General features: G+C 61.3%; 2 protein-coding genes across 2 annotated transcripts; both read right to left on the reverse strand.

The window, feature by feature from the left end:
• On the reverse strand, positions 1–27,728 carry LOC133264073 (mitogen-activated protein kinase kinase kinase 12-like). The gene is given in 16 exon segments (XM_061443975.1): positions 1–168; positions 2,813–3,053; positions 9,706–9,776; positions 10,705–10,871; positions 10,874–10,968; positions 10,970–11,030; positions 11,033–11,127; positions 12,290–12,427; positions 14,359–14,475; positions 15,450–15,559; positions 17,600–17,708; positions 18,654–18,812; positions 18,912–19,070; positions 21,777–21,968; positions 25,357–25,540; positions 27,416–27,728. Coding segments are annotated over 16 exon segments (2,298 nt in total). The 5' UTR covers positions 27,723–27,728; the 3' UTR covers positions 1–75.
• Positions 16,570–17,390, reverse strand: LOC133264091 (proteoglycan 4-like; the record flags this gene model as incomplete). The annotated part of the gene is made up of 2 exons (XM_061444007.1): positions 16,570–16,848; positions 17,220–17,390. Coding segments are annotated over 2 exons (450 nt in total), but the record flags the coding sequence as incomplete, so codon positions are not given.
• Positions 27,729–27,810: the final 82 nt, after the last annotated feature.

Raw genomic sequence — 27,810 nt, forward strand, 5'->3', positions numbered from 1 at the left:
TTCCTCTAGAGATCCATAGATATTTATATAAATATATGGGGCTGTACAAGTGGGGGGGGTGCGGGGGGATGCAGGTCACAGGCCGGGGGGGGCCGTGGGCCGGGGGGGGCCCTCGCCGCTGCCTGAGTGATCCAGCTCCGCGCTGTCGCAGTCCGAGTCCTCGGAGACCTGGGGGGGGGCACACAACAGAAAGGGGGGGGTTCAGCATCCTCAGACCCCCCCCCAACCCCCCTTTCCATGACCTTGGGGACCCCAAAGCTCTTCCCTATGGGATCCAGCCTTGGAGGCCCCCCCTCCCCTTAAGTCCCAGCCCTGGGGTCTGTAAGCCCCCCCCCCTCCCCTCCATCCCATAATGTCAAGCTCTGGGTGACCTTAGAGCCCCCCGTCCTGGGGGTCCCCTTTCACGTTGCCAGTCACTTCCGGGGGGACCCTAAGGTGTCTCCCCCCCCCATAGCACCCATCCCTTGGAGACCCCCCCCCCAACAGCACCCATCTCTGGGGAACCCCCTTGCCCTTTGCTAACCCCAGCTGGGGGGGCCTCAGGGCATCACCACCCCACAGCACCCAGCCCTGGGGACCCCCAAGGGACCCCCCCACCCCACAGCACCCAGCCCTGGGGGACCCCAAGGACCCCCAACCCCATATGAGCAGCATTGGGGGACCCTAAAACCCCCCCCCCATCCAAAAGCACCCACCTCTGGGGTCCCCTTTCCCCTTGCTAACCCCATCCTGGGGTACCCTAAGGACCCCCCACCCCATATGAGCAGCATTGGGGGACCCTAAGAAACCCCCATCCAAAAGCACCCATCTCTGAGGGACCCTAAGAATCCCCCCCCCATCCCAAAGCACCCATCCCGAGGGACGCCTTTCCCATTGCTAACCCCATCTGGGGGTAATCTAAGGACCCCCCCACCCCCATATGAGCAGCATTGAGGGACCCTAAGGACCCCCCCATCCAAAGCACCCACCTCTGGGGTCCCCTTTCCCCTTGCTAACAACATCCCGGGGGTACCCTAAGGACCCCCCCACCCCATATGAGCAGCATTGGGGAACCCTAAGAACCCCCCCATCCAAAAGCACCCACCTCTGGGGTCCCCTTTCCCCTTGCTAACAACATCCCGGGGGTACCCTAAGGACCCCCCCACCCCATATGAGCAGCATTGGGGAACCCTAAGAACCCCCCCATCCAAAAGCCGCCATCTCTGGGGTCCCCTTTCCCATTGCTAACCCCATCTGGGGTACCCTAAGGACCCCTCACCCCATATGAGCAGCATTGGGGGACACTAAGGACCCCCAACCCAGTAGCACCCATCCCGAGGGACCCCTTTCCCCTTGCTAACCCCATCCGGGGGTACCCTATGGACCCCCCACCCCATATGAGCAGCATTGGGGGACCCTGGGACCCCCCCCATCCAATAGCCCCCATCTCTGTGGTCCCCTTTCCCATTGCTAACCCCATCCTGGGGTACCCTAAGGACCCCCTACCCCATATGAGCAGCATTGGAGGACCCTAAGAAACCCCCATCCAAAAGCACCCATCTCGAGGGACCCCTTTCCCCTTGCTAACCCCATCCTGGAGTACCCTAAGGACACCCCCCCCCCCCATATGAGCAGCACTGGGGGACCCTAAGAAACCCCCCATCCAATAGCACCCACCTCTGGGGTCCCCTTTCCCCTTGCTAACCCCATCCTGGGGTACCCTAAGGACCCCCCACCCCATATGAGCAGCATTGAGGGACCCTAAGGACCCCCCCATCCAAAAGCACCCATCCCGAGGGACCCCTTTCCCACTGCTAACCCCATCCGGGGGTACCCTAAGGACCCCCCCACCCCATATGAGCAGCATTGAGGGACCCTAAGGACCCCCCCATCCAAAAGCCGCCATCTCTGGGGTCCCCTTTCCCATTGCTAACCCCATCTGGGGGTACCCTAAGGACCCCCACCCCATATGAGCAGCATTGAGGGACCCTAAGGACCCCCAACCCAGTAGCACCCATCCCGAGGGACCCCTTTCCCCTTGCTAACCCCATCCGGGGGTACCCTATGGACCCCCCACCCCATATGAGCAGCATTGGGGGACCCTGGGACCCCCCCCATCCAATAGCCCCCATCTCTGTGGTCCCCTTTCCCATTGCTAACCCCATCCTGGGGTACCCTAAGGACCCCCCCACCCCCATATGAGCAGCATTGGAGGACCCCGGGACCCCCCCCCATTCAATAGCACCCATCCCGAGGGACCCCCTTTCCCCTTGCTAACCCCATCTGGGGGTACCCTAAGGACCCCCCACCCCATATGAGCAGCACTGGGGGACCCTAAGAATCCCCCCCCGTCCAAAAGCACCCACCTCTGGGGTCCCCTTTCCCCTTGCTAACCCCATCCGGGGGGTACCTTAAGGACCCCCACCCTGTATGAGCAGCATTGGAGGACCCTGAGAACCCCCCATCCAAAAGCACCCATCCCGAGGGTCCCCTTTCCCATTGCTAGCCCCATCCGGGGGTACCCTAAGGACCCCCCCCCCCCATATGAGCAGCATTGGGGGACCCTAAGAAACCCCCATCCAAAAGCACCCATCTCTGGGGGACCCTAAGAATCCTCCCCCATCCAAAAGCACCCATCCCGAGGGACCCTTTCCCCTTACCCCATCCGGGGGTACCCCAAGGACCCCCCACCCCATATGAGCAGCATTGGGGGACCCTAAGAACCCCCCATCCAATAGCCCCCATCTCTGGGGTCCCCTTTCCCCTTGCTCACCCCATCCTTGGGTACCCCAAGACCCCCCCCCCAAGCACCCACCCCTGGGGGGTCTCTGACCTTGGGGCGCGCGGGGCCGTCGTGGGGGGCGGCGTCCATGGGGATCTCGGAGCCCTGCGAGAGCAAATCCTCGGAGCGCTCGTCCGGGCGCTCGTCCGTGTTGGTGCTGCCCACGTCGGGGGTGGCGCTGGGGGAGGCCTCGCTCGTCAGCCCCTCCCGTCCCCGTCCCCGTCCCCCATCCGAGAAGTTCTCGGAGCTGAAGGTGGAGAGCGACGGGCGCTGGCTCATGGCCGGGGGCCACCTGCGGCACAGGGAGCGGGGGGTCACGGGGGACCCCATGGGGACACATGGATACACATACACAGTGCGTGGGGTAACGTGTGGGGACCTATGGGGACACATGGATACACATACACAGTGCGTGGGGTAACGTGTGGGGACCCATGGGGACATGGATACACATACACAGTGCGTGGGGTAACGTGTGGGGACCTATGGGGACATGGATACACATACACAGTGCGTGGGGTAACGTGTGGGGACCCATGGGGACATGGATACACATACACAGTGCGTGGGGTAACGTGTGGGGACCCATGGGGACATGGATACACATACACAGTGCGTGGGGTAACGTGTGGGGACCTATGGGACATGGATACACATACACAGTGCGTGGGGTAACGTGTGGGGACCCATGGGGACATGGATACACATACACAGTGCGTGGGGTAACGTGTGGGGACCTATGGGGACATGGATACACATACACAGTGCGTGGGGTAACGTGTGGGGACCCATGGGGACATGGATACACATACACAGTGCGTGGGGTAACGTGTGGGGACCTATGGGGACACATGGATACACATACACAGTGCGTGGGGTAACGTGTGGGGACCTATGGGGACATGGATACACATACACAGTGCGTGGGGTAACGTGTGGGGACCTATGGGGACATGGATACACATACACAGTGCGTGGGTAACGTGTGGGGACCCATGGGGACATGGATACACATACACAGTGCGTGGGGTAACGTGTGGGGACCTATGGGACATGGATACACATACACAGTGCGTGGGGTAACGTGTGGGGACCCATGGGGACATGGATACACATACACAGTGCGTGGGGTAACGTGTGGGGACCCATGGGGACATGGATACACATACACAGTGCGTGGGGTAACGTGTGGGGACCTATGGGACATGGATACACATACACAGTGCGTGGGGTAACGTGTGGGGACCCATGGGGACATGGATACACATACACAGTGCGTGGGGTAACGTGTGGGGACCTATGGGGACATGGATACACATACACAGTGCGTGGGGTAACGTGTGGGGACCCATGGGGACATGGATACACATACACAGTGCGTGGGGTAACGTGTGGGGACCTATGGGGACACATGGATACACATACACAGTGCGTGGGGTAAGTGTGGGGACCTATGGGGACATGGATACACATACACAGTGCGTGGGGTAACGTGTGGGGACCTATGGGGACATGGATACACATACACAGTGCGTGGGGTAACGTGTGGGGACCCATGGGGACATGGATACACATACACAGTGCGTGGGGTAACGTGTGGGGACCTATGGGGACATGGATACACATACACAGTGCGTGGGTAACATGTGGGGACCTATGGGACACATGGATACACATACACAGTGCGTGGGGTAACGTGTGGGGACCTATGGGGACATGGATACACATACACAGTGCGTGGGGTAACGTGTGGGGACCTATGGGACACATGGATACACATACACAGTGCGTGGGGTAACGTGTGGGGACCCATGGGGACACATGGATACACATACACAGTGCTGGGGTAACGTGTGGGGACCCATGGGGACACATGGATACACATACACAGTGCGTGGGGTAACGTGTGGGGACCCATGGGGACATGGATACACATACACAGTGCGTGGGGTAACGTGTGGGGACCTATGGGGACACACAGATACACACAGAGCATGGGGGTCATGGGGTGCCCATGGATGCACACGGAATACACACAGACACACATACACAGCGCATGGGCATCACATGGGTACCACATGGGTACACACAGAGCGTGGGCATCATCTGGGTACTACATGGGTGCCGCATGGGTGCACACAGATGCACACAGAGCGTGGGCATCACATGGATACCGCATGAGTACCACATGGGTACCACATAGATACAGCGTGGGCATCATGTGGGTACCACATGGGTACACACAGAACATGGGCATCACGTGGGTACACACAGAGCGTAAGCTATGTATGTGTGTACACATACATAGTGCACGGGCGTCACATGGGTACACATGGGTACACATAGACACAGCATGAGCATCACATGGGTACCACATGTGTACACATAGATACACACAGACACACACAGCATGAGCATCACATGGGTACCACATGGGTACACATAGATACACATAGACATACACAGCATGAGCATCACATGGGTACCACATGGATACACATAGATACACACAGACACACACAGCATCACATGGGTACCACATGTGTACACATAGATACACACAGACACACACAGCATGAGCATCACATGGGTACCACATGGATACACACAGATACACACAGACACACACAGCATGAGCATCACATGGGTACCACTGTGTACATATAGATACACATAGACACACACAGCATCACATGGGTACCACATGTGTACACATGGATACACACAGACACACACAGCATGAGCATCACATGGGTACCGCATGTGTACACATGGATACACACAGACACACACAGCATCACATGGGTACCACATGTGTACACATAGATACACACAGACACACACAGCATGAGCATCACATGGGTACCACATGTGTACATATAGATACACATAGACACACACAGCATCACATGGGTACCACATGTGTACACATGGATACACACGGACACACACAGCATGAGCATCACATGGGTACCACATGTGTACACATAGATACACATAGACACACACAGCATGAGCATCACATGGGTACCACATGTGTACACATAGATACACACGGACACACACAGCATGAGCATCACATGGGTACCACATGTGTACACATAGATACACACAGACACACACAGCATGAGCATCACATGTGTACCACATGGGTACACATAGATACACATAGACACACACAGCATCACATGGGTACCACATGGATACACACAGATACAGACACACACAGCATGAGCATCACATGGGTACCACATGTGTACATATAGATACACACAGACACACACAGCATGAGCATCACATGGGTACCACATGTGTACATATAGATACACACAGACACACACAGCATGAGCATCACATGGGTGCCACATGTGTACACACAGATACACACAGACACACACAGCATGGGCATCACATGGGTACCACATGTGTACACATGGATACACACAGACACACACAGCATGAGCATCACATCGGTACCACATGTGTACACATAGATACACATAGACACACACAGCACGAGCATCACATGGGTACCACATGGATACACATAGATACACACAGACACACACAGCATGAGCATCACACGGGTACCACATGGATACACATAGATACACAGACACACAGAGTGCATAGGCACCACATGGGTACCCCATAGACACACACAGCACGTGGGCATCACATGGGTACTACATGTGTACACATAGATACACATAGACACACACAGCACATAGGCACCACATGGGTATCCCATAGACACACACAGTGCACGTGGGCATCACATGGGCATCCCATGGGTACCACATAGGTACACATGGAGGCACACAGGTAACCATGGATACCCATAGTACACACAGCTCACGTGGGCATCACATGGGTACTACATGGGTACTACATAGGTATGCATGGATGCACATAGATAACCATGGATACCCATAGCACACACAGCTCACGTGGGCATCACATGGGTACCACATGTGTACCACATAGGTACCCATGGATGCACATAGGTAACCATGGATACCCATAGCACACACAGCACACGTGGGTACCACATGGGTACCACATAGGTACACATGGATGCACATAGGTAACTATGGATACCCATAGCACACACAGCACACGTGGGCATCACATGGGTACGACATGAGTACCACATAGGTACACATGGATGCACGTAGGTAACCATGGATACCCATAGCACACAAAGCTCAGGTGGGCATCACATGGGTACCACATGGGTACCACATAGGTACACATGGATGCACACAGGTAACCATGGATACCCATAGCACACACAGCAAACGTGGGCATCACATGGGTACGACATGGGTACCACATAGGTACACATGGATGCACATAGATAACCATGGATACCCATAGCACACACAGCGCACGTGGGTACCACATGGGTACCACATACGTACACATGGATGCACACAGGTAACCATGGATACCCATAGCACACACAGCACACGTGGGCATCACATGGGTACGACATGAGTACCACATAGGTACACATGGATGCACACAGGTAACCATGGATACCCATAACACACACAGCTCACGTGGCCATCACATGGGTACCACATGGGTACCACATAGGTACACATGGATGCACATAGATAACCATGGATACCCATAGCACACACAGCTCACGTGGGCATCACATGGGTGCCACATGGGTACCACATAGGTACACATGGATGCACGCAGGTAACCATGGATACCTATAGCACACACAGCACGCGTGGGCATCACATGGGTACGACATGGGTACCACATAGGTACACATGGATGCACAGGTAACCATGGATACCCATAGCACACACAGCACATGTGGGTACCACATGGGTACCACATAGGTACACATGGATGCACACAGGTAACCATGGATACCCATAGCACACATAGTGCACGTGGGCATCACATGGGTACCACATGGGTACCACATAGGTACACATGGATGCACACAGGTAACCATGGATACCCATAGCACACATAGCGCACGTGGGCATCACATGGGTACCACATGGGTACCACATAGGTACACATGGATGCACACAGGTAACCATGGATACCCATAGCACACATAGTGCACGTGGGCATCACATGGGTACGACATGGGTACCACATAGGTACACATGGATGCACACAGGTAACCATGGATACCCATAGCACACACAGCACACGTGGGTACCACACGGGTACCACATGGGTGCCACATAGGTACACATGGATGCACATAGGTAACCATGGATACCCATAGCACACACAGCGCACGTGGGCATCACATGGGTACCACATGGGTACCACATAGGTGCACATGGATGCACACAGGGAACCATGGATACCCATAGCACACACAGCGCATGTGGGTACCACATGGGTGCCACATAGGTACACATGGATGCACATAGGTAACCATGGATACCCATAGCACACACAGCTCACGTGGGCATCACATGGGTACCACATGGGTACCACATAGGTACACATGGATGCACATAGATAACCATGGATACCCATAGCACACACAGCACACGTGGGTACCACATGTGTACCACATAGGTACACATGGATGCACATAGATAACCATGGATACCCATAGCACACACAGCACGCGTGGGTACCACATGTGTACCACATAGGTACACATGGATGCACACAGGTAACCATGGATACCCATAGCACACATAGCGCACGTGGGCATCACATGGGTACCACATGGGTACCACATAGGTACACATGGATGCACATAGATAACCATGGATACCCATAGCACACACAGCTCACGTGGGCATCACATGGGTACCACATAGGTACACATGGAATCACACAGGTAACCATGGATACCCATAGCACACACAGCACGCGTGGGTACCACATGGGTACCCATAGACACACATAGATACATATAGATACACATAGACACACACAGTGCGTGGGCACCCCATGGACACCACCTGGGTACCCATGGACACCCACAGATACCCACAGACACACATAGACACCCCATAGATGCCCCATAGCGCACACAGCATGCATGGGCACCCCATAGTCACGCATGGACATCCAGAGATACCCATAGCACACACAGCACGTGTGGGCACCACACAGGTACCACATGGGTACCCCTAGATACACATAAGATAACCATGGATCCCCATAGACACCCATAGATACCCATGGCACACACAGCGAGTGGGCACCCCATGGACACCGCATGGGTACTCATGGACACCCACAGACACACACAGACACACATAGATACCCCATAGCACACACAGCACGCATGTGGGCACCCTATGGACACCCATAGATATCCATAGATACCCATGGACACCCATAGATATCCCATAGCACACACAGAGCACATGTGCACCCCATGGACACCCATGGATACCCCATAGCACACACAGCACGCATGGGCACCCTATAAACACCCCATAGCACACACAGCACATGTGGGCACCCCACAGACACCCATGGACACCCATAGATACCCACAGACACCCCATAGATAGCCCAGAGCACACACAGCACCCATAGCACCCATAAGACACCCATAGCACACCCAGCAGCCCACAGATAACCTATAGCACCCATAGACACCCCATAGCACACATAGACACCCACAGGACCCCACAGCACACCCAGATATCTCTTGCACCCATAGCACACCCAGCAGCCCATAGATAACCCATAGCACCCATAGACACCCCATAGCACACATAGACACCCACAGGACCCCACAGCACACCCAGATATCTCTTGCACCCATAGCACACCCAGCAGCCCATAGATAACCCATAGCACTTCCTAGCACCCATATACACCACATAGGACCCATAGACACCTCTTAGCACCCATAGCACCCCATAGGCTCCCCCTGCACCCATGCTGGTCTCTGGGCACCCAAGGCCCCACGGGCGTCCCGCACCCACCTCTGCCGCAGCGGCAGCTCCACCTCGCTGTCCACTTCACCCTCCTCTTCCTCTGAGGACACCCCCCGCTTCTGGGGGCACAGCAGAGGGGTTGGGGTCCTGCCCCCCCCGTAGGGACCCAGGGGCCCTGATACACCCCCCCCCCATCACCAGCAGGGACCCCTCAACACCACCCCCCCCCCTCCGGGGTTTCCCCATCCCTGTTATAGGATGCACCCATAGGGTCCTGGATCCTCTCCATCACCTGGAGGGACCCCAAACTCCCCCCGCAGGGACCATCCCACCCCATAATAGGATGCACCCGCAGGGTCCTGACACCTCCAAACCCCCCCCCCCCCCCGGTTCCCCATCCCACCCCCTGCCCCATAGGATGCACCCATAGGACCCTGGATCCTCCCCATCACCAGGAGGGACCCCACCCCCCCCCCCCCAACATCCCACCCCCCATAGGATGCATCCACAGGGTTCCCCCCCCCCGGCTGCCCCCATAGGACCCTGGACCCCCCCCATCCCCATCCCCATCCCCCCCCCGGCACCCCCATAGGACCCTGGATCCTCCCCATCCCCATCCCCATCCCCATCCCCCCCCCGGCACCCCCATAGGACCCTGGACCCCCCCATCCCCATCCCCATCCCCCCCCAAGCCCCCCCATAGGACCCTGGATCCTCCCCATCACCAGGAGGGACCCCCCCCCCCCCCCCCCCAACATCCCACCCCCCATAGGATGCATCCACAGGGTTCCCCCCCCCCCGGCTGCCCCCATAGGACCCTGGACCCCCCCCCATCCCCATCCCCATCCCCCCCCCGCCCGGCTGCCCCCATAGGACCCTGGACCCCCCCATCCCCATCCCCATCCCCCCCCCGGCACCCCCATAGGACCCTGGACCCCCCCCATCCCCATCCCCATCCCCCCCCCGGCCCCCCCATAGGACCCTGGACCCCCCCCATCCCCATCCCCATCCCCCCCCGGCCCCCCCATAGGACCCCGGGGTTCCCACCTGCCCTCTGGTCACTGCCGCCCGGTAGAGCAGCGCCGCGGGGGTCAGGTGCTGCGCGGGCCCCCCCCGGCCCCCCCTCGCGGCCGCGCTCTCCCGCTCGGGCTCCCCCGGGGGGGGGGCACCTGCGGGGGGGGGGTCCCGGGGGCCGCCGCCTCCGCCCCCCCCGCGGGTCCCGCATCCGGAGGCGCCGCCTCCAGGGTCCCCCCGAGGAGGTCGGGGCCGGGGGGGGAAGCCGGGGGGGGAGCCCCGCGGGGGGGGGGTTGGGGGCTCCCCGCAGCCCCCCCGCGGCCCCGCTTTGCGGTGCCGGCCCTTGGAGCGGCGGCTGCGGGGCGAGGGGGGCCCCGGGGGCAGGAGGGCAGCGCCACCTGCGCCATGGCCGCGTCCAGCTTGGGCAGGAGCAGCTCCGGCTTCAGGAGGTCGGGGCTGGGGGGGGGAACGGAACGGGACGGGATGGGGGGGGGAGAGACCCCCCCGTGGGGAGGGGGCAGCCCCATAGAGAGCCCTAAGAGGGAGCGGCTCTGCCCCCCCCCACAAAGGAACCGAGCACGCGGAGCCCCCCCCATCCCCGGCATCCAGAGCATCCCCATGGACCACGTCCTCCAATGGGCACCGGCGCCTGCGCCCAGGCACCCCCAAAGGACCACGAGCACCCAGGTGCCCCCCAGCCCCACATCCCCCTGTCCCAGACCCCCCAAAGGACCCCATTCTCCAAGCGAGCATCTGCACCCCCAAAGCACTCCAAAGTATCTGGGCCCCCAGAGCCCCCCCAGAGGAGCACAAGCCCCCACATGCTCCCCATATCACCAAGCATCCAGCCCCACAAGGACCCACATCCCCACATCCCCGAGCATCCCAACAGACCCCATTCTCCAATGGGCACCAGCATCTGCATCCCCAACACCCCCAAAGAACCCCGAGCCTCCAGACACCCCCAAGCTCCCAGCCCCACATCCCCCTGTCCCAGCCCCCCCCATTAAACCCCATTCTCCAATGGGCACCAACATCTGCATCCCCACCCCCCCAAGAACCACAAGCCCCCACATACCCCCATATCCCCAGGCACCCAGCCCCACAAGGACCCACATCCCCGAGCATCCCAACAGACCCCATTCTCCAATGGGCACCAACATCTGCATCCCCCCCCCCCCCCAAGAACCACGAGCATCCAGAGACCCCCATATCCCCAGGCACCCAGCCCCACAAGGACCCACATCCCCGAGCATCCCAATAGACCCCATTCTCCAATGGGCACCAACATCTGCATCCCCAGCCCCCCCACAAGAACCACGAGCATCCAGACACCCCCAAGCTCCCAGCCCCACATCCCCCTGTTCCAGACCCCCCAGTAGACCCCATTCTCCAATGGGCACCAGCATCTGCATCCCCCCCCCCCCAAGAACCACGAGCCCCCACATACCCCCATATCCCCAGGCACCCCAGCCCCACAAGGACCCACATCCCCGAGCATCCCAACAGACCCCATTCTCCAACGGGCCCCATCATCTGCACCCAACACCCCCCAACGCACCACGACCCCCCGGCGCTCCCCCAGCCCCACATCTCCGCCGATGCCCCCCCCGCTCACCGCTTGCCGTGGGGGGAGAGCTTCTGCGGGACGTTCCTCTTCTTGATGAGGGTCTCGACCGCGTTCCCGTGCAGGAGCCCCCGCGGCGCCCGCGGCTTGAAGAGCCCCGGGTACCGCTTCTCGAGAGCCTGCTCCCGCCTGGGGGGGCACCGCGGGGTGGGCGCGGGCACCGGCACCGGTGGGGCTGGGACTTGGGGGGGGGGCAATGGATATGGGGGGGGGGCAAAGGACATGGGGGGTGATGGTGGTGGCTATGGGGGGGGCAATAACCGGGGGGGGGCAATGGCCATGGGGTAATGGCCATGGGGGGGGGAAATGGCCATGGGGGCGTGACAATGGCCATGGGTGTAATGGCCATGGGGGGAGATGGTGGTGGCTATGGGGGGGGCAATAACTGGGGGGGGGGGCAATGGCCATGGGGTAATGGCCACTGGGGGGACAACGGCCATGGGGGGCAATGGCCATGGGGGGCAATGGCCATGGGGGGCAACGGCCATGGGGGGTGACAATGGCCATGGGGGTAATGGCCATGGGGGGTGATGGTGGTGGCTATGGGGCGGGCAATAACCGGGGGGGGGCAATGGCCATGGGGGGGTGATAATGGCCATGGGAGGGGGCAATGGCCATGGGGGAATGACAATGGCCATGGAGGGCAATGGCCATGAGGGGGACAACGGCCATGGGGGGTGACAATGGCCATGGGGGGGGCAATGGCCATGGTGGGGTGACAATGGCCATGGGGGGGACAATGGTCATGGGGGCTGACAATGGCCATCGGGGGATGACAATGGCCATAGGGGTGGCAATGGCCATGGGGGGGGACAACAGCCATGGGGGAGGCTATGGCCATGGGGGGGCAATGGCCATGGGGGGGTGACAATGGCCATGGGGGCAATGGCCATGTGGGGGCAATGGCCATGGGGGGCAACGGCCATGGGGGGGGTGACAATGGCCATGGGGGGATGACAATGGCCATGGAGGGGAGCAATGGCAAGGGGGAATGACAACGGCAATGGGGGAATGACAATGGCCATGGGGGGTGACAATGGCCATGGGGGCAATGGCCATGTGGGGGCAATGGCCATGGGGGGCAACGGCCATGGGGGGGGTGACAACGGCCATGGGGGGCTGACAATGGCCATGGGGGGCAATGGCCATGGGGGGGTGACAATGGCCTTGGGGGGATGACAATGGCCCCCCATGGGGGAGTGACAATGGCCATGGGGGTGACAATGGCCATGGGGGCAATAGCCATGGGGGGGAAAATAGCTGAGGGGGGGGCAATGGCCATGGGGGGACAATGGCCATAGGGGTGGAACAGTGATCATGGGGGGGGCAATGGCCATGTAGGGTGGGCAATGGCAATGGGGGCTGATAATGGCCATGGGGGGGTGACAGCGGCCTTGGGGGGTGACAATGGCCATGGGGGGGTGGGGGGGGTGGGGTAAGGGCAGGCCATAGGCTTGGGGTGGCCATGGGGCGGGTATAGGGTTGGCTCTGGCCATGGGGTAGAGGCAGGGGTGGCCATGGCCGAGAGGTGGGGATTGGGCTGGCCATGGGGTAGATCCAGGGTTGCCCATGGCCCTGAAGTGGGTGCAGGACTGGCCTCAGCAATGGGGTGGCCATGGGATGGGTCAAGGGGTGCCACTAGGTGCTCTGGGGGCTGTGGGTGCCATTGGGTGCTGTGGGGCGCTGTGGGCTGCTGTGGGTGCCATTGGGTGCCACTAGATACCATTGGGTGTCATTGGGAGCTGTGAGTGCCATTGGGTACCATCAGATGCCATTGGGTGCCATTGGGTACCATTGGGTGCTACGGGGTGCCATTGGGTGACGTTGGGTACCATTGGGTACCATTGGGTGCCATTGAGTACCACTGGACACCATTGGGTACCATTGGGTGTCATTGGGTACCCTTGGATGCCATTGGGTGTCACTGGGTACCATTGGGTACCGTTGCGTGCCATTGGGTACCATTGGGTACCGTTGGGTGCCATTGGGTGCCATTGGGTGCCATTGGGTGCCGTTGGGTGCCATTGGGTGCCGTTGGGTGCCGCTGGGTGTGCACTGACCTGAGCAGCTCCTTCTCCTTGAGCTCGAGCTGCAGCATGAGCGCGCTCAGCTCCATGTACAGGTTGTTGGCGCGCTCCAGCTTGCGCTCGTAGTGCTCCCGGATGTCCAGCGCGTGCCTGCGCACCCACAGCGCCCCATGGACCCCATAGCACCCCATACACCCCTTAGCACCCCATAGTGCTCCATAGCACCCCATAGACCCCATAGTGCTCCATAGCACCACATAGATATAGTGCTCCATATGACCACATAGCGCCCCATAGACCCCATAGCAACCCATGGACCCCATAGCACGCCATACACCCCTTAGCACCCCATAGTGCTCCATAGCACCCCATAGACTCCATAGTGCTCCATATGACCACATAGCGCCCCATAGACCCCATAGCAACCCATGGACCCCATAGCACGCCATACACCCCTTAGCACCCCATAGTGCTCCATAGCACCCCATGGACACCATAGTGCTCCATAGCACCCCATAGACCCCATAGTGCTCCATAGCACCCCACAGACCCCATAGTGCTCCATATGACCACATAGCGCCCCATAGATCCCATAGCAACCCATGGACCCCATAGCACGCCATACACCCCTTAGCACCCCATAGTGCTCCATAGCACCCCATGGACACCATAGCGCCCATAGACCCCATAGACCCCATGGCACCCCATGGACCCCATAGTGCCCCATAGTGCCCCATAGACCCCATAGTGCTCCATAGTACTGCATAGACCCCATAGCACCCCATACACCCCATAGACCCCGTAACAACCATAGCACCCCATAGCACCCCCCGGCACCCCATAGACCCCATAGCATCCCACAGACCCCATAGCACCCCATAGCGCTGCATAGCATCTACAGCACCCACAGCGCCCAACAGCATCCCACAGCACCCATGGTAACTCCACAGCACCCACCTCGCACAGGGACAGGCACCCAACAGCCCTCCCTGTACCCCAGCATCTCTGTGTCCCCCTGCGCCCACTACCCCAGCCGTGTGCCCATAGCCCCATGTGCCCCATATCCCCATGTGCCCCATAGCCCCATAGCCCCATGTGCCCCACAGCCCCTGTCCCCTGCCCACCGGAGCTCCTCGCGCCGGCGGTTGATGAGCTCCTCCTCCAGCCGGTGCAGACACGTCCCCTCCGACTTGATCTTCTCGAAGTGCAGCTTCACCTCCTCGCGCCACTCGGCCTGGGGCAAACAGGCACCGGGTACAGCGGGTACCGGGTGCACCGGGCACCGGGGACCAGGGGCACTGGGTACCACGGGCACTGCGCACTGGGTACCATGGGCACCAGGGACCATGGACACTGCACACCAGGTACCACGGGCACCGGGTACCATGAGCACTGAGCACTGGGTACCACGGGCACCGGTACCATGAGCACTGCACACTGGGTACCATGGGCACCGGGTATCACGGACACTGCGCAATGGGTACCATGGGCACCAGGTACCATGAGCACTGCACACTGGGTACCACACTCACTGCACACTGGGTACCATGGGCACTGGGTACCATGGGCACTGGGCACTGGGTACCATGGGCACTGGGTACCACGGGCACTGCACACTGGGCACCATGGGCACCGGGTACCATGGGCACTGCACACCGGGTACCATGGGCACTGGGTACCACGGGCACTGGGTACCACAGGCACTGCACACTGGGTACCACGGGCACTGCGCACTGGGTACCATGAGCACTGGGTACCATGGGGACTGGGTACCATGGGCACCAGGTACCATGGGCACTGCGCACTGGGTACCATGAGCACTGGGTACCACGGGCACTGCGCACTAGGTACCATGGGCACTGGGTACCATGGGCACTGGGTACCATGGGCACCAGGTACCATGGGCACTGCGCACTGGGTACCATGAGCACTGGGTACCACGGGCACTGCGCACTAGGTACCATGGGCACTGGGTACCATGGGCACTGGGTACCATGGGCACCAGGTACCATGGGCACTGCGCACTGGGTACCATGAGCACTGGGTACCACGGGCACTGCGCACTAGGTACCATGGGCACTGGGTACCACGGGCACTGGGTACCACAGGCACTGCACACTGGGTACCACAGGCACTGCGCACTGGGTACCATGGGCACTGGGTGCCATGGACACTGCGCACTGGGTACCATGAGCACTGGGTACCATGGGCACCAGGGAAACCAGGCACCAGCTACCGTGGGCATCAGCTGCACCAGGCACAGGGCACCCTGGGCACTGGACAGTATTGGGCAGAGCTGCTGGTGAGCACTGGATTATATGGGCCTGGGTGCTTGGAGGTGCTTGGGGCTGGTGCTTTGGGGTGTGAGTTCTTTGGGGTGCTAGGTTCTTCGGGGTGCTGGTGCTTTGGGATGCTGGGTGCTTTGGGGTGCTGGCTGCTGGTGCTTTGGGATGCTGGGTGCTGGTGCTTTGGGGTGCTGGGTGCTGGTGCTTTGGGATGCTGGGTTGCTGGTGCTTTGGGGTGCTGGGTGCTGGTGCTTTGGGGTGTGGGTTCTTTGGGGTGCTGCGTGCTTTGGGGTGCTGGGTGCTTTGGGATGCTGGGTGCTGGGTGCTTTGGGATGCTGGGTGCTTTGTGATGCTGGGTGCTTTGGGGGTGCTGGTGCTTTGGGATGCTGGGTGCTGGGTGCTTTGGGGTGCTGGTTCTTTGGGATGGTGGGTGCTGGGTGCTTTGGGGTGCTGGTTCTTTGGGATGCTGGGTGCTGGTGCTTTGGGGTGCTGGTTCTTTGGGATGCTGGGTGCTGGTGCTTTGGGGTTCTGGGTGCTGGGGGCTTTGGGATGCTGGGTGCTGGTGCTTTGGGGTGCTGGTGCTTTGGGGTGCTGGGTGCTTTGGAGTGCTGGGTGCTGGGTGCTTTGGGATGGTGGGCGCTGGTGCTTTGGGGTGCTGGGTGCCGGTGCTTTGGGGTGCTGGTGCTTTGGGGTGCTGGTGCTTTGGGGTGCTGGGTGCTGGTGCTTTGAGGTCCTGGTGCTTTGGGGTGCTGGTGCTTTTGGGTGCTGGGTGCTGGTGCTTTGGGGTGCTGGGTGCTGGTGCTTTGGGGTTCTGGGTGCTGGTGCTTTGGGGTTCTGGGTGCGGGTGCTTTGGGGTGCTGGGTGCGGGTGCTTTGGGGTGCGGGTGCTTTGGGGTGCTGGGTGCGGGTGCTTTGGGGTGCGGGTGCTTTGGGGTGCCGGGTGCGGGTGCTTTGGGGTGCTGGGTGCGGGTGCTTTGGGGTGCCGGGTACCTGTGATTTGAAGTACGTCTCCTGCGGGGTGGACAGGACGTCGGCGGAGGCGATGTCGAGGTGCAGCAGGATCTGCCGGAACGAGGGCCGGTTCCGGGGCTTGCTGTTCCTGCGGGAGCCGCACGGGGGCGCTGCGGGCGCTGGGCCATGGGCACCCGGGGGGGGGGGCAGCACTGACCGGGGTCCCCCCGCCCCTGCCCGCGGTGGGTGCCAATGGCGGGGTCCTCATTGGGTGCCCATGGAGGCGTCCCCTCTGCTGTGAGCCTTCCATGGTGTGGGGCTCCCATGGCTGTGTCCCCATGGGCTGTCCCAGGGGGTGCCCTCGGGGGGGGGCTCCGTGTCGGGGGGTCCCCATGGAGTGGGAGTTCCCACGGGGTGTCCCAAGGGTGGGGAGTCCCCATGGCCTATCCCTAGGTGGGGGGGACCCCAGGTAGGGTGTCCCCATGCAGTGTCCCCATGGCTGTCTCTGTACCCCCATGCAGTGTCCCCATGCGGTGTCCCCATGGCTGTCTCTGTACCCCCATGCAGTGTCCCCATGCAGTGTCCCCATGCAGTGTCCCCATGGCTGTCGCTGTGTCCCCATGGCTGTCTCTGTACCCCCATGCAGTGTCCCCATGCCTGTTGCAGCGTCCCCATGCGGTGTCCCCATGGCTGTCGCTGTGTCCCCATGACTGTCTCTGTACCCCCATTCAGTATCCCCATGGCTGTTGCAGTGTTCCCATGGCTGTCTCTGTACCCCCATGAAGTGTCCCCACGGCTGTCACTGTGTCCCCATGGCTGTCTCTGTGTCCCCATGCAGTGTCCCCATGGCTGTTGCAGTGTCCCCATGGCTGTCTCTGTGTCCCCATGCAGTGTCCCCATGGCTGTTGCAGTGTCCCCATGCAGTGTCCCCATGGCTGTTGCAGTGTCCCCATGCAGTGTCCCCATGCAGTGTCCCCATGCCTGTTGCAGTGTCCCCATGCCTGTTGCAGTGTCCCCATGGCTGTCTCTGTGTCCCCATGCAGTGTCCCCAGGTCCGTGTCCCCCCATTGGGGCCTCGTCCCCGCGCTCTCACCAGCACTGGCGCAGCAGCACCTTGAAGCCGTCGGGGCATCCGGTGGGCACGGGCAGGTGGAGGCTGTTGCTGCCCACGCCCCAGATGATGGCCGAGGAGTCCACGTCCTTGTAGGGGATCTCCCCGGTCAGCAGCTCCCACAGCACCACCCCGAAGGACCTGCGGCACCGCCGGCCCCGTCAGCCCCGGCCCGCTCCCCGCCGGCCCCATCGCCCCCCGGCTGCCCCCCTCGGCAGCGCCGGAGCCCCAGGCCCTCACCAGATGTCGACCTTCTCGGAGACGGGCTCGTTGCGGATGACCTCGGGCGCCATCCAGGCCACGGTGCCGGCGAAGGACATCTTGGTGCTCTTGTCGATGAGCTCCTTGGAGGTGCCGAAGTCCGAGATCTTCACCACGTCGTCGTAGGTGATGAGCATGCTGCGGGGGCACCCGCTCAGCGCCGCCGCCGCGCCATGCCAAGGACACGGCAACAACGTGCCACCGACGCGCCAATGACATGGCAAAGACATGGCAACAGCATGCCACCATGCCAATGACACGCCAATTACACGCCAATGACACGGCAACAACATGCCATCGACACGCCAATGACACGCCAATGACATGGCAACAGCATGCCACCAACATGCCAATGACACGCCAATTACACGCCAATGACACGGCAACAACATGCCATCGACACACCAATGACATGCCAATGACACGCCAATGACATGGCAAAGACACGCTAATGACATGCCACAGTGTGCCACCGACACGCCAATGACATGCCAATTACATGGCAACAGCATGCCACCAACATGCCAATGCATGGCAACAGCATGCCAACATGCCAATGACACACCAATGACATGCCAATGACACACCAATGACACACCAATGACACGCCAATGACACGCCAATGACACGCCAATGACATGCCAATGACACGCCAATGACATGGCAAAGACACGCCAATGACACGCCAATGACATGCCAATGACATGCCAATGACATGGCAAAGACACGCTAATGACATGCCACAGCGTGCCACCGACACGTCAATGACATGCCAGTTACATGGCAACAACATGCCACCAACATGCCAATGCATGGCAACAGCATGCCAACATGCCAATGACATGCCAATGACATACCATTGACATGCCAATGACACACCAATGACATGCCAATGACACACCAATGACACGCCAATGACATGCCAATGACATGCCAATCACATGCCAATGACACGCCAATGACATGCCAATGACATGCCACACAGCAACAACGTGCCGCTGACATGCCAATGACACACCAATGACATATCAATGACACAATGACATGCCACCAACATGCCAATGACACACCAATGACACACCAATGACACAATGATATGCCACCAACATGCCAATGACACACCAATGACACACCGATGATATGACAATGACATACCAACAACACACCAATGACATGCCAATGACACACCAATGGCACACCAACAAAACACCGATGACATGACAATGACACGTCAATGACATGACAATGACACGTCAATGACATGACAATGACATACCAACAACACACCAACGACATGCCAATGACACACCAATGGCACACCAACAAAACACCGATGACATGACAATGACACGTCAATGACATGACAATGACACGTCAATGACATGACAATGACATACCAACAACACACCAATGACACACCAATGACATGACAATGACATGGGCATGGCACCACCACGGGCATGCAACTGCTACAAACATCATTAGATCATGGGCATGCCACTACATGACACCGTCCTCAACATGGAACCACCACGGACATGCAATGGTCATGGGCATGCAACTGCCATGACCTGGTCCTGCTGCGGACATGCCACCACCACAGACACAGCACTGTCAGCACAATGAGCATGGCACCACCATGGACCCATCATGGGTATGGCACCACCATGGACCCATCATGGGTATGGCACCACCATGGACTCACCATGGACCCACCATGAGCATGGCAACCACCATGGACTCACCATGGACCCACCATGAGCATGGCACCATCATGGACCCATCATGGGTATGGCACCACCATGGACCCATCATGGGTATGGCACCACCATGGACTCACCATGGACCCACCATGAGCATGGCACCATCATGGACTCATCATGGGTATGGCACCACCATGGACCCATCATGGGTATGGCACCACCATGGACCCACCATGAGCATGGCACCACCATGGACACATCATGGGTATGGCACCACCATGGACCCATCATGAGCATGGCACCACCATGGACCCACCATGAGCATGGCACCACCATGGACCCATCATGGGTATGGCACCACCATGGACCCATCATGAGCATGGCACCACCATGGACCCACCATGAGCATGGCACCACCATGGACCCATCATGGGTATGGCACCACCATGGACTCACCATGGACCCACCATGAGCATGGCACCATCATGGACCCATCATGGGTATGGCACCACCATAGACCCACCATGAGCATGGCACCACCATGGACCCACCATGAGCATGGCACCACCATGGACACATCATGGGTATGGCACCACCATGGACCCACCATGAGCATGGCACCACCATGGACACATCATGGGTATGGCACCACCATGGACCCACCATGGACCCATCATGAGCATGGAACCACCATGGACCCCCCATGGGTATGGCACCACCATGGACCCACCATGGACCCATCATGAGCATGGCGCCACCATGGACCCACCATGGGTATGGCGCCACCATGGACCCATCATGGGTATGGTGCTGCCATGGACCCACCATGGGTATGGCGCTACCATGGGCATCCAACTGTCATGGACATGCAACCACCAAGGTCCATGCCACAGGCACAGCGCTGTCATGGACGTGTCGGCACCACCATGGCCACGGCCAGCGCCACGGCCACCACCACGGGTACGGCAGCACCACGGTCATGTCACCACCAAGCACATGCAACTGCCACCATCGTGCAACCACCGAGGCCAAGGTACCACCAGGACCATGCACCCACCTCATGCACGTCCCCACCGCGGCCGCGCCATCACCGGGGCACCCCCAGCACCCATGGGTGCTCCCCGGGCCCAGCCCCTCTCACTTGGGCGACTTGAGGTCGCGGTGGATGATCTTGTGCAGGTGCAGGTAGTTCATGCCGCCGGCGATGCCCATGGACCAGTCGACCAGCAGGGACGGGGTGACCTTGCGCCCGGCGCGCAGCACCTCGTAGAGCTGCCCCTGGGCGCAGAACTCCATGATGATGCAGTAGCAGGGTGCCTGGGTGCACACCCCCCTGCGGGCACACGGCACCCTCAGCACCCGCAGCTCCAGCACCACCGGGGCACCCAGTGTCATCAGGGCACCCAGTGCCACCAGGACACCCAGTGCCACCAGGCACCAGTGTCACCAGGGCACCCAGTGTCACCAGGGCACCCAGTGCCACTAAGGCACCAATGCCACCAGGGAACCCAGTGTCACCAGGGCACCCAGTGCCACCAGGCACCAGTGTCACCGGGGCACCCAGTGCCACCAGGACACCCAGTGCCACCAGGGCACCCAGTGCCACCAAAGCACCTATGTCACCAGGGCACCCAGTGCCACCGGGACACCCAGTGCCACCAGGCACCAGAGTCACCAGGGCACCCAGTGCCACTAAGGCACCAATGCCACCAGGGCACCCAGTGTCACCAGGGCACCCAGTGTCATCAGGGCACCCAATGCCACCAGGGCACCCAGTGTCACCAGGGCACCCAGTGCCACTAAGGCACCAGCATCACCAGGGCACCCAGTGTCATCAGGGCACCCAATGCCACCAGGGCACCCAGTGCCACCAGGCACCAGTGTCACTGGGGCACCCAATGTCACCAGGGCACCCAGTGCCACCAGGACACCCAGTGCCACCAGGCACCAGTGTCACCAGGGCACCCAGTGTCACCAGGGCACCCAGTGACACCAAGACATCAGTGTCACCAGGACACCCACTGCCACCAAAGCACCTGTATCACCAGGACACCCAGTCCCACCAGGGCACCAATGTCACCAGGACACCCAGTGCCATCAGGGCACCCAGTGCCACCAGAGCACCCAGCACCATCAGAGCACCCAGCACCATCAGAGCACCCAGCACCATCAGGGCACCCAACTTGACCAACTTCACCAGGGCACCCGTAAGTATCCAAGTACCTGGCAGCACCCATCAGTGTTGGGGCACCCAAGGCCCCCCATTAGCATTAGGAACACCCATCTGCCCATGGACACCCCTCTGCACCCACATCAGCTGTGACAGACCTGTCCCATGTGTGGCGGTCCCTGTGCCACATCTGGGATGCACCAGCGTGCCCCGTGTCCATGGGTGTCTGCACCCTGTGTCCATGGGTGTCTCCACTCCGTGTTCATGGGTGTCTGCACCCTGTGTCCATGGGTGTCTGCACCCTGTGTTCGTGGGTGTCTGCACCCCATGTCCATGCGTGTGCTGCCCACCCCGCTCCATGCCACGCTGGGCTTGCCCATGCCCATGCCATGTTGGTGCCCCTTGCCCATGGCCTCTCTGCCTGTGACCATGGCATGTCCTTGCCGTGTCCATGCCCATGCCGTGTCCGTGTCCATGCCCATGCCGTGTCCATGCCCATGCCGTGTCCGTGTCCATGCCCATGCCTTGTCCATGCCCATGCCGTGCCCATGCCCTGTCCATGCCCATGCCCTGTCCATGCCCATGCTGTGCCCATGCCCTGTCTATGCCCGTGCCGTGCCCATGCCCATGCCGTGTCCATGCCCATGCCACGTCCATGCCCATGCCGCGTCCATGCCCATGCCACGTCCATGCCCATGCCGCGTCCATGCCCATGCCGTGTCCATGCCCATGCCGTGCCCATGCCCATGCCGCGTCCATGCCCATGCCGTGTCCATGCCCATGCCGCGTCCATGCCCATGCCGTGTCCATGCCCGTGCCGTGTCCATGCCCATGCCGCGTCCATGCCCATGCCGTGTCCATGCCCATGCCGCGTCCATGCCCATGCCGCGTCCATACCCATGCCATGTCCATGCCCCTGCCGTGTCCATGCCCATGCCGTGTCCATGCCCCTGCCGTGTCCATGCCCATGCCGTGTCCATGCCCATGCTGTGTCCATACCCCTGCCGTGTCCATGCCCATGCCCTGTCCATGCCCATGCCGTGCCCATGCCCTGTCCATGCCCATGCCGTGCCCATGTCCTTGCCGTGTCCATGTCCTTGCCATGTCCATGCCCGTGCCGTGTCCATGCCCATGCCATGCCCATGCCCGTGCCGTGTCCATGCCCATGCCGTGTCCATACCCATGCCCTGTCCATGCCCATGCCCTGTCCATGCCCATGCCGTGCCCATGCCCATGCCGTGTCCATGCCCTCTGCACGTGGTGGCCCCCCCATGGCATGTCCATAGCCTGTGCTGGTTTCATGCCATGTCCATGCCTCCATCCCTCAGGCCATGTCCATGCTGTGTCCATGCCCATGCCATGTCCATGCTGTGTGCCCATGATGTTCTCCATTCCCCATGCCCACGGCTTACCCGTGCCATGGCCAAGTTCCATGCCCACAGCATGTCCCTGCCCCATGCCATGTCCATGGTGTCCCTATGCCCATCACACATCCTTGCCCCACACCATGTCCATTGTGCCCCATGGCCATCACACATCCTTGCCCCACACCATGTCCATTGTGCCCCATGCCCATCACACATCCTTGCCCCACACCATGTCCATTGTGCCCCATGCCCATCACACGTCCTTGCTCCACACCATGTCCATGGTGTCCCCATGCCCATCACCCGTCCTTGCCCCACACCATGTCCACGGTGTCCCCATGGCCATCACACATCCTTGCCCCACACCATGTCCATTGTGCCCCATGCCCATCACACGTCCTTGCTCCACACCATGCCCATGGTGTCCCCATGGCCATCACACATCCGTGCCCCACACCATGCCCATGGTGTCCCCATGGCCATCACACATCCTTGCCCCACACCATGTCCATGGTGTCCCCATGGCCATCACACATCCGTGCCCCACACCATGCCCATGGTGTCCCCATGGCCATCACACATCCGTGCCCCACACCATGCCCATGGTGTCCCCATGGCCATCACACATCCGTGCCCCACACCATGTCCATGGTGCCCCATGCCCATCACACATCCGTGCCCCACACCATGTCCATGGTGCCCCATGGCCATCACCCGCCCTTGCCCCACACCATGCCCATGGTGCCCCATGGCCATCACCCGCCCTTGCCCCACACCATGCCCATGGTGCCCCATGCCCATCACCCGTCCTTGCCCCACACCATGCCCATGGTGCCCCATGGCCATCACACGTCCTTGCCCCACACCATGCCCATGGTGCCCCATGGCCATCACACGTCCTTGCCCCACACCATGCCCATGGTGCCCCATGGCCATCACCCGCCCTTGCCCCACACCATGTCCATGGTGTCCCCATGCCCATCACATGTCCCACACCATGTCCATGGTGCCCCATGGCCATCACCTGCCCTTGCCCCACACCATGTCCATGGTGCCCCATGGCCATCACCCGCCCTTGCCCCACACCATGCCCATGGTGCCCCATGGCCATCACCCGCCCTTGCCCCACACCATGCCCATGGTGCCCCATGGCAGCCCCCGTGCGTGCCCGTGCCCCCGCTCACTTGAAGGTGATGATGTTGGGGTGCTTCAGCTTGCGCAGGTGCTTGATGTCGGTCTCCTTCAGGTCCCGAACCTTCTTCACGGCCACCTCCTCGCCGTGGAAGCGGCCCAGGAACACGGCGCCCTGCGCCCCACTGCCCACCCACTGCAGGTCCAGGATCTCCTCGAACGGCACCTCCCAGGGGTCTGCGGGCACAGCACCCATGGCACCCATGGCACCCATGGCACCCATGGCACCCATGGCACCCGCACCCATGGCACCCGCACCCATGGCACCCATGGCACCCATGGCACCCATGGCACCCACACCCATGGCACCCATGACACCCATGGCACCCGCACCCATGGCACCCGCACCCATGGCACCCATGGCACCCATGGCACCCATGGCACCCGCACCCATGGCACCCGCACCCATGGCACCCATGGCACCCATGGCACCTGTACCCATGGCACCTGCACCCATGGCACCTGTACCCATGGCACCCGCACCCATGGCACCCGCACCCATGGCACCCATGGCACCCATGGCACCCATGGCACCCATGGCACCCGCACCCATGGCACCCGCACCCATGGCACCCGCACCCATGGCACCCATGGCACCCATGGCACCTGTACCCATGGCACCTGCACCCATGGCACCTGTACCCATGGCACCCGCACCCATGGCACCCGCACCCATGGCACCCATGGCACCCATGGCACCCGCACCCATGGCACCCGCACCCATGGCACCCACACCCATGGCACCCATGGCACCCATGGCACCTGTACCCATGGCACCTGCACCCATGGCACCTGCACCCATGGCACCCATGGCACCCGCACCCATGGCACCCATGGCACCTATGGCACCCGCGCCCATGGCACCTGCACCCATGGCACCCACAGCACCCATGGCACCTGCGCCCATGGCACCCGCACCCATGGCACCCACAGCACCCATGGCACCTGCGCCCATGGCACCCGCACCCATGGCACCCACGGCACCCGCACCCATGGCACCCACACCCATGGCACCCACACCCATGGCACCCGCACCCATGGCACCCATGGCACCCACACCCATGGCACCCGCACCCATGGCACCCATAGCACCCGCACCCATGGCACCTGCACCCATGGCACCCATGGCACCCATGGCACCTGCGGCACCCATGGCACCCGCTCCCATGGCACCCATGGCACCTTTGGCACCTGTGCCCATGGCACCCATGACACCCATGGCACCTGTACCCATGGCACCTGCACCCATGGCACCTGCACCCATGGCACCCATGGTACCCATGGCACCCATGGCACCCACACACATGGCACCCATGGCACCCATGGCACCCGCACCCATGGCACCTGCACCCATGGCACCCATGGTACCCATGGCACCCATGGCACCCACACACATGGCACCCACGGCACCCATGGCACCCGCACCCATGGCACCCATGGCACCCTCACCCATGGCACCCCCGTTCATGGGACCTGCACCCGTGGCACCAGCAACCATTGGACCTGCACCCTCCTGCACCCACGGCACCCACACAGGGGCACAGCCAGGGCGCAGCCCCCCTGGGCACCCACTCCCTGCCCCACTGCACCCTGCGCATCGCCCCCTCCTCTGCCCCCTTTCCCCTGCCCTGCTGCCCCTTTTGCCTGCTGCGCCCCAGCACCCACACATACCCCCACCCCCTGCCCCTGCCCCTGCCCCCAGAACCCACTCCCTGTCCCCAGCACCCACTCCCTGCTCCCAACCCCTGCCCCCAGCACCCTCCCCTGCCCCCAGCACCCACTCTCTTCCCCCAGCACCCTCCCCTGCCCCCAGCACCCACTCCCTGCTCCCAACCCCTGCCCCCAGCACCCTTCCTCACCCCCAGCCCCTTCCCCCAGACCCCACCCCCTGCCCCCAGCACCCACCCTCTTCCCCCAGCACCCTTCCCTGTCCCCAGCACCCACTCCCTGCTCCCAACCCCTGCCCCCAGCACCCTCCCCTGCCCCCAGCACCCACTCCCTGCTCCCACCCCCTGCCCCCAGCACCCACTCTCTCCCCCCCCCCCCGCTGACCCTCCTGCTGGCTCTTGCTCTCCGCACTGTACGCCTTCCCGATCATGCTCCACACGGGCTTCAGGCACCCGAAGAGCCCCTCCAGGAGCCCCCCCCCCCCCGCCTGGCACCGCAGATGCGCGGCCGGGGCGGGCAGGGGCCGCGGGGGCTCGGGGGGGGCCGCGGCGGGGCCCGGGGGGGGCGCGGGCGCGGGGGGCAGCACGTCCCGGAGCACGCACTGCGTGGGGGTGAGCTCCTGCTCGGGGGTCCCGTCCGAGCCCAGCGCCAGCGACGGCGACGGCGTCCGCGTCTCGTGCAGGCAGGCCATGGCGGGGGGGGCAGAGCCTGCGGACAGCGGCTCCCGTCGGGGCACCCATGGGACACCCCCATGGCACCCACGGGACACCCCCACGGCA

This window comes from Pezoporus flaviventris, unplaced genomic scaffold (genome assembly GCF_033815535.1).
Source record: "Pezoporus flaviventris isolate CSIRO_AGI_PZ_B2104156 unplaced genomic scaffold, CSIRO_AGI_Pfla_v1 ptg000592l, whole genome shotgun sequence".
NCBI lineage: Eukaryota > Metazoa > Chordata > Aves > Psittaciformes > Psittacidae > Pezoporus > Pezoporus flaviventris.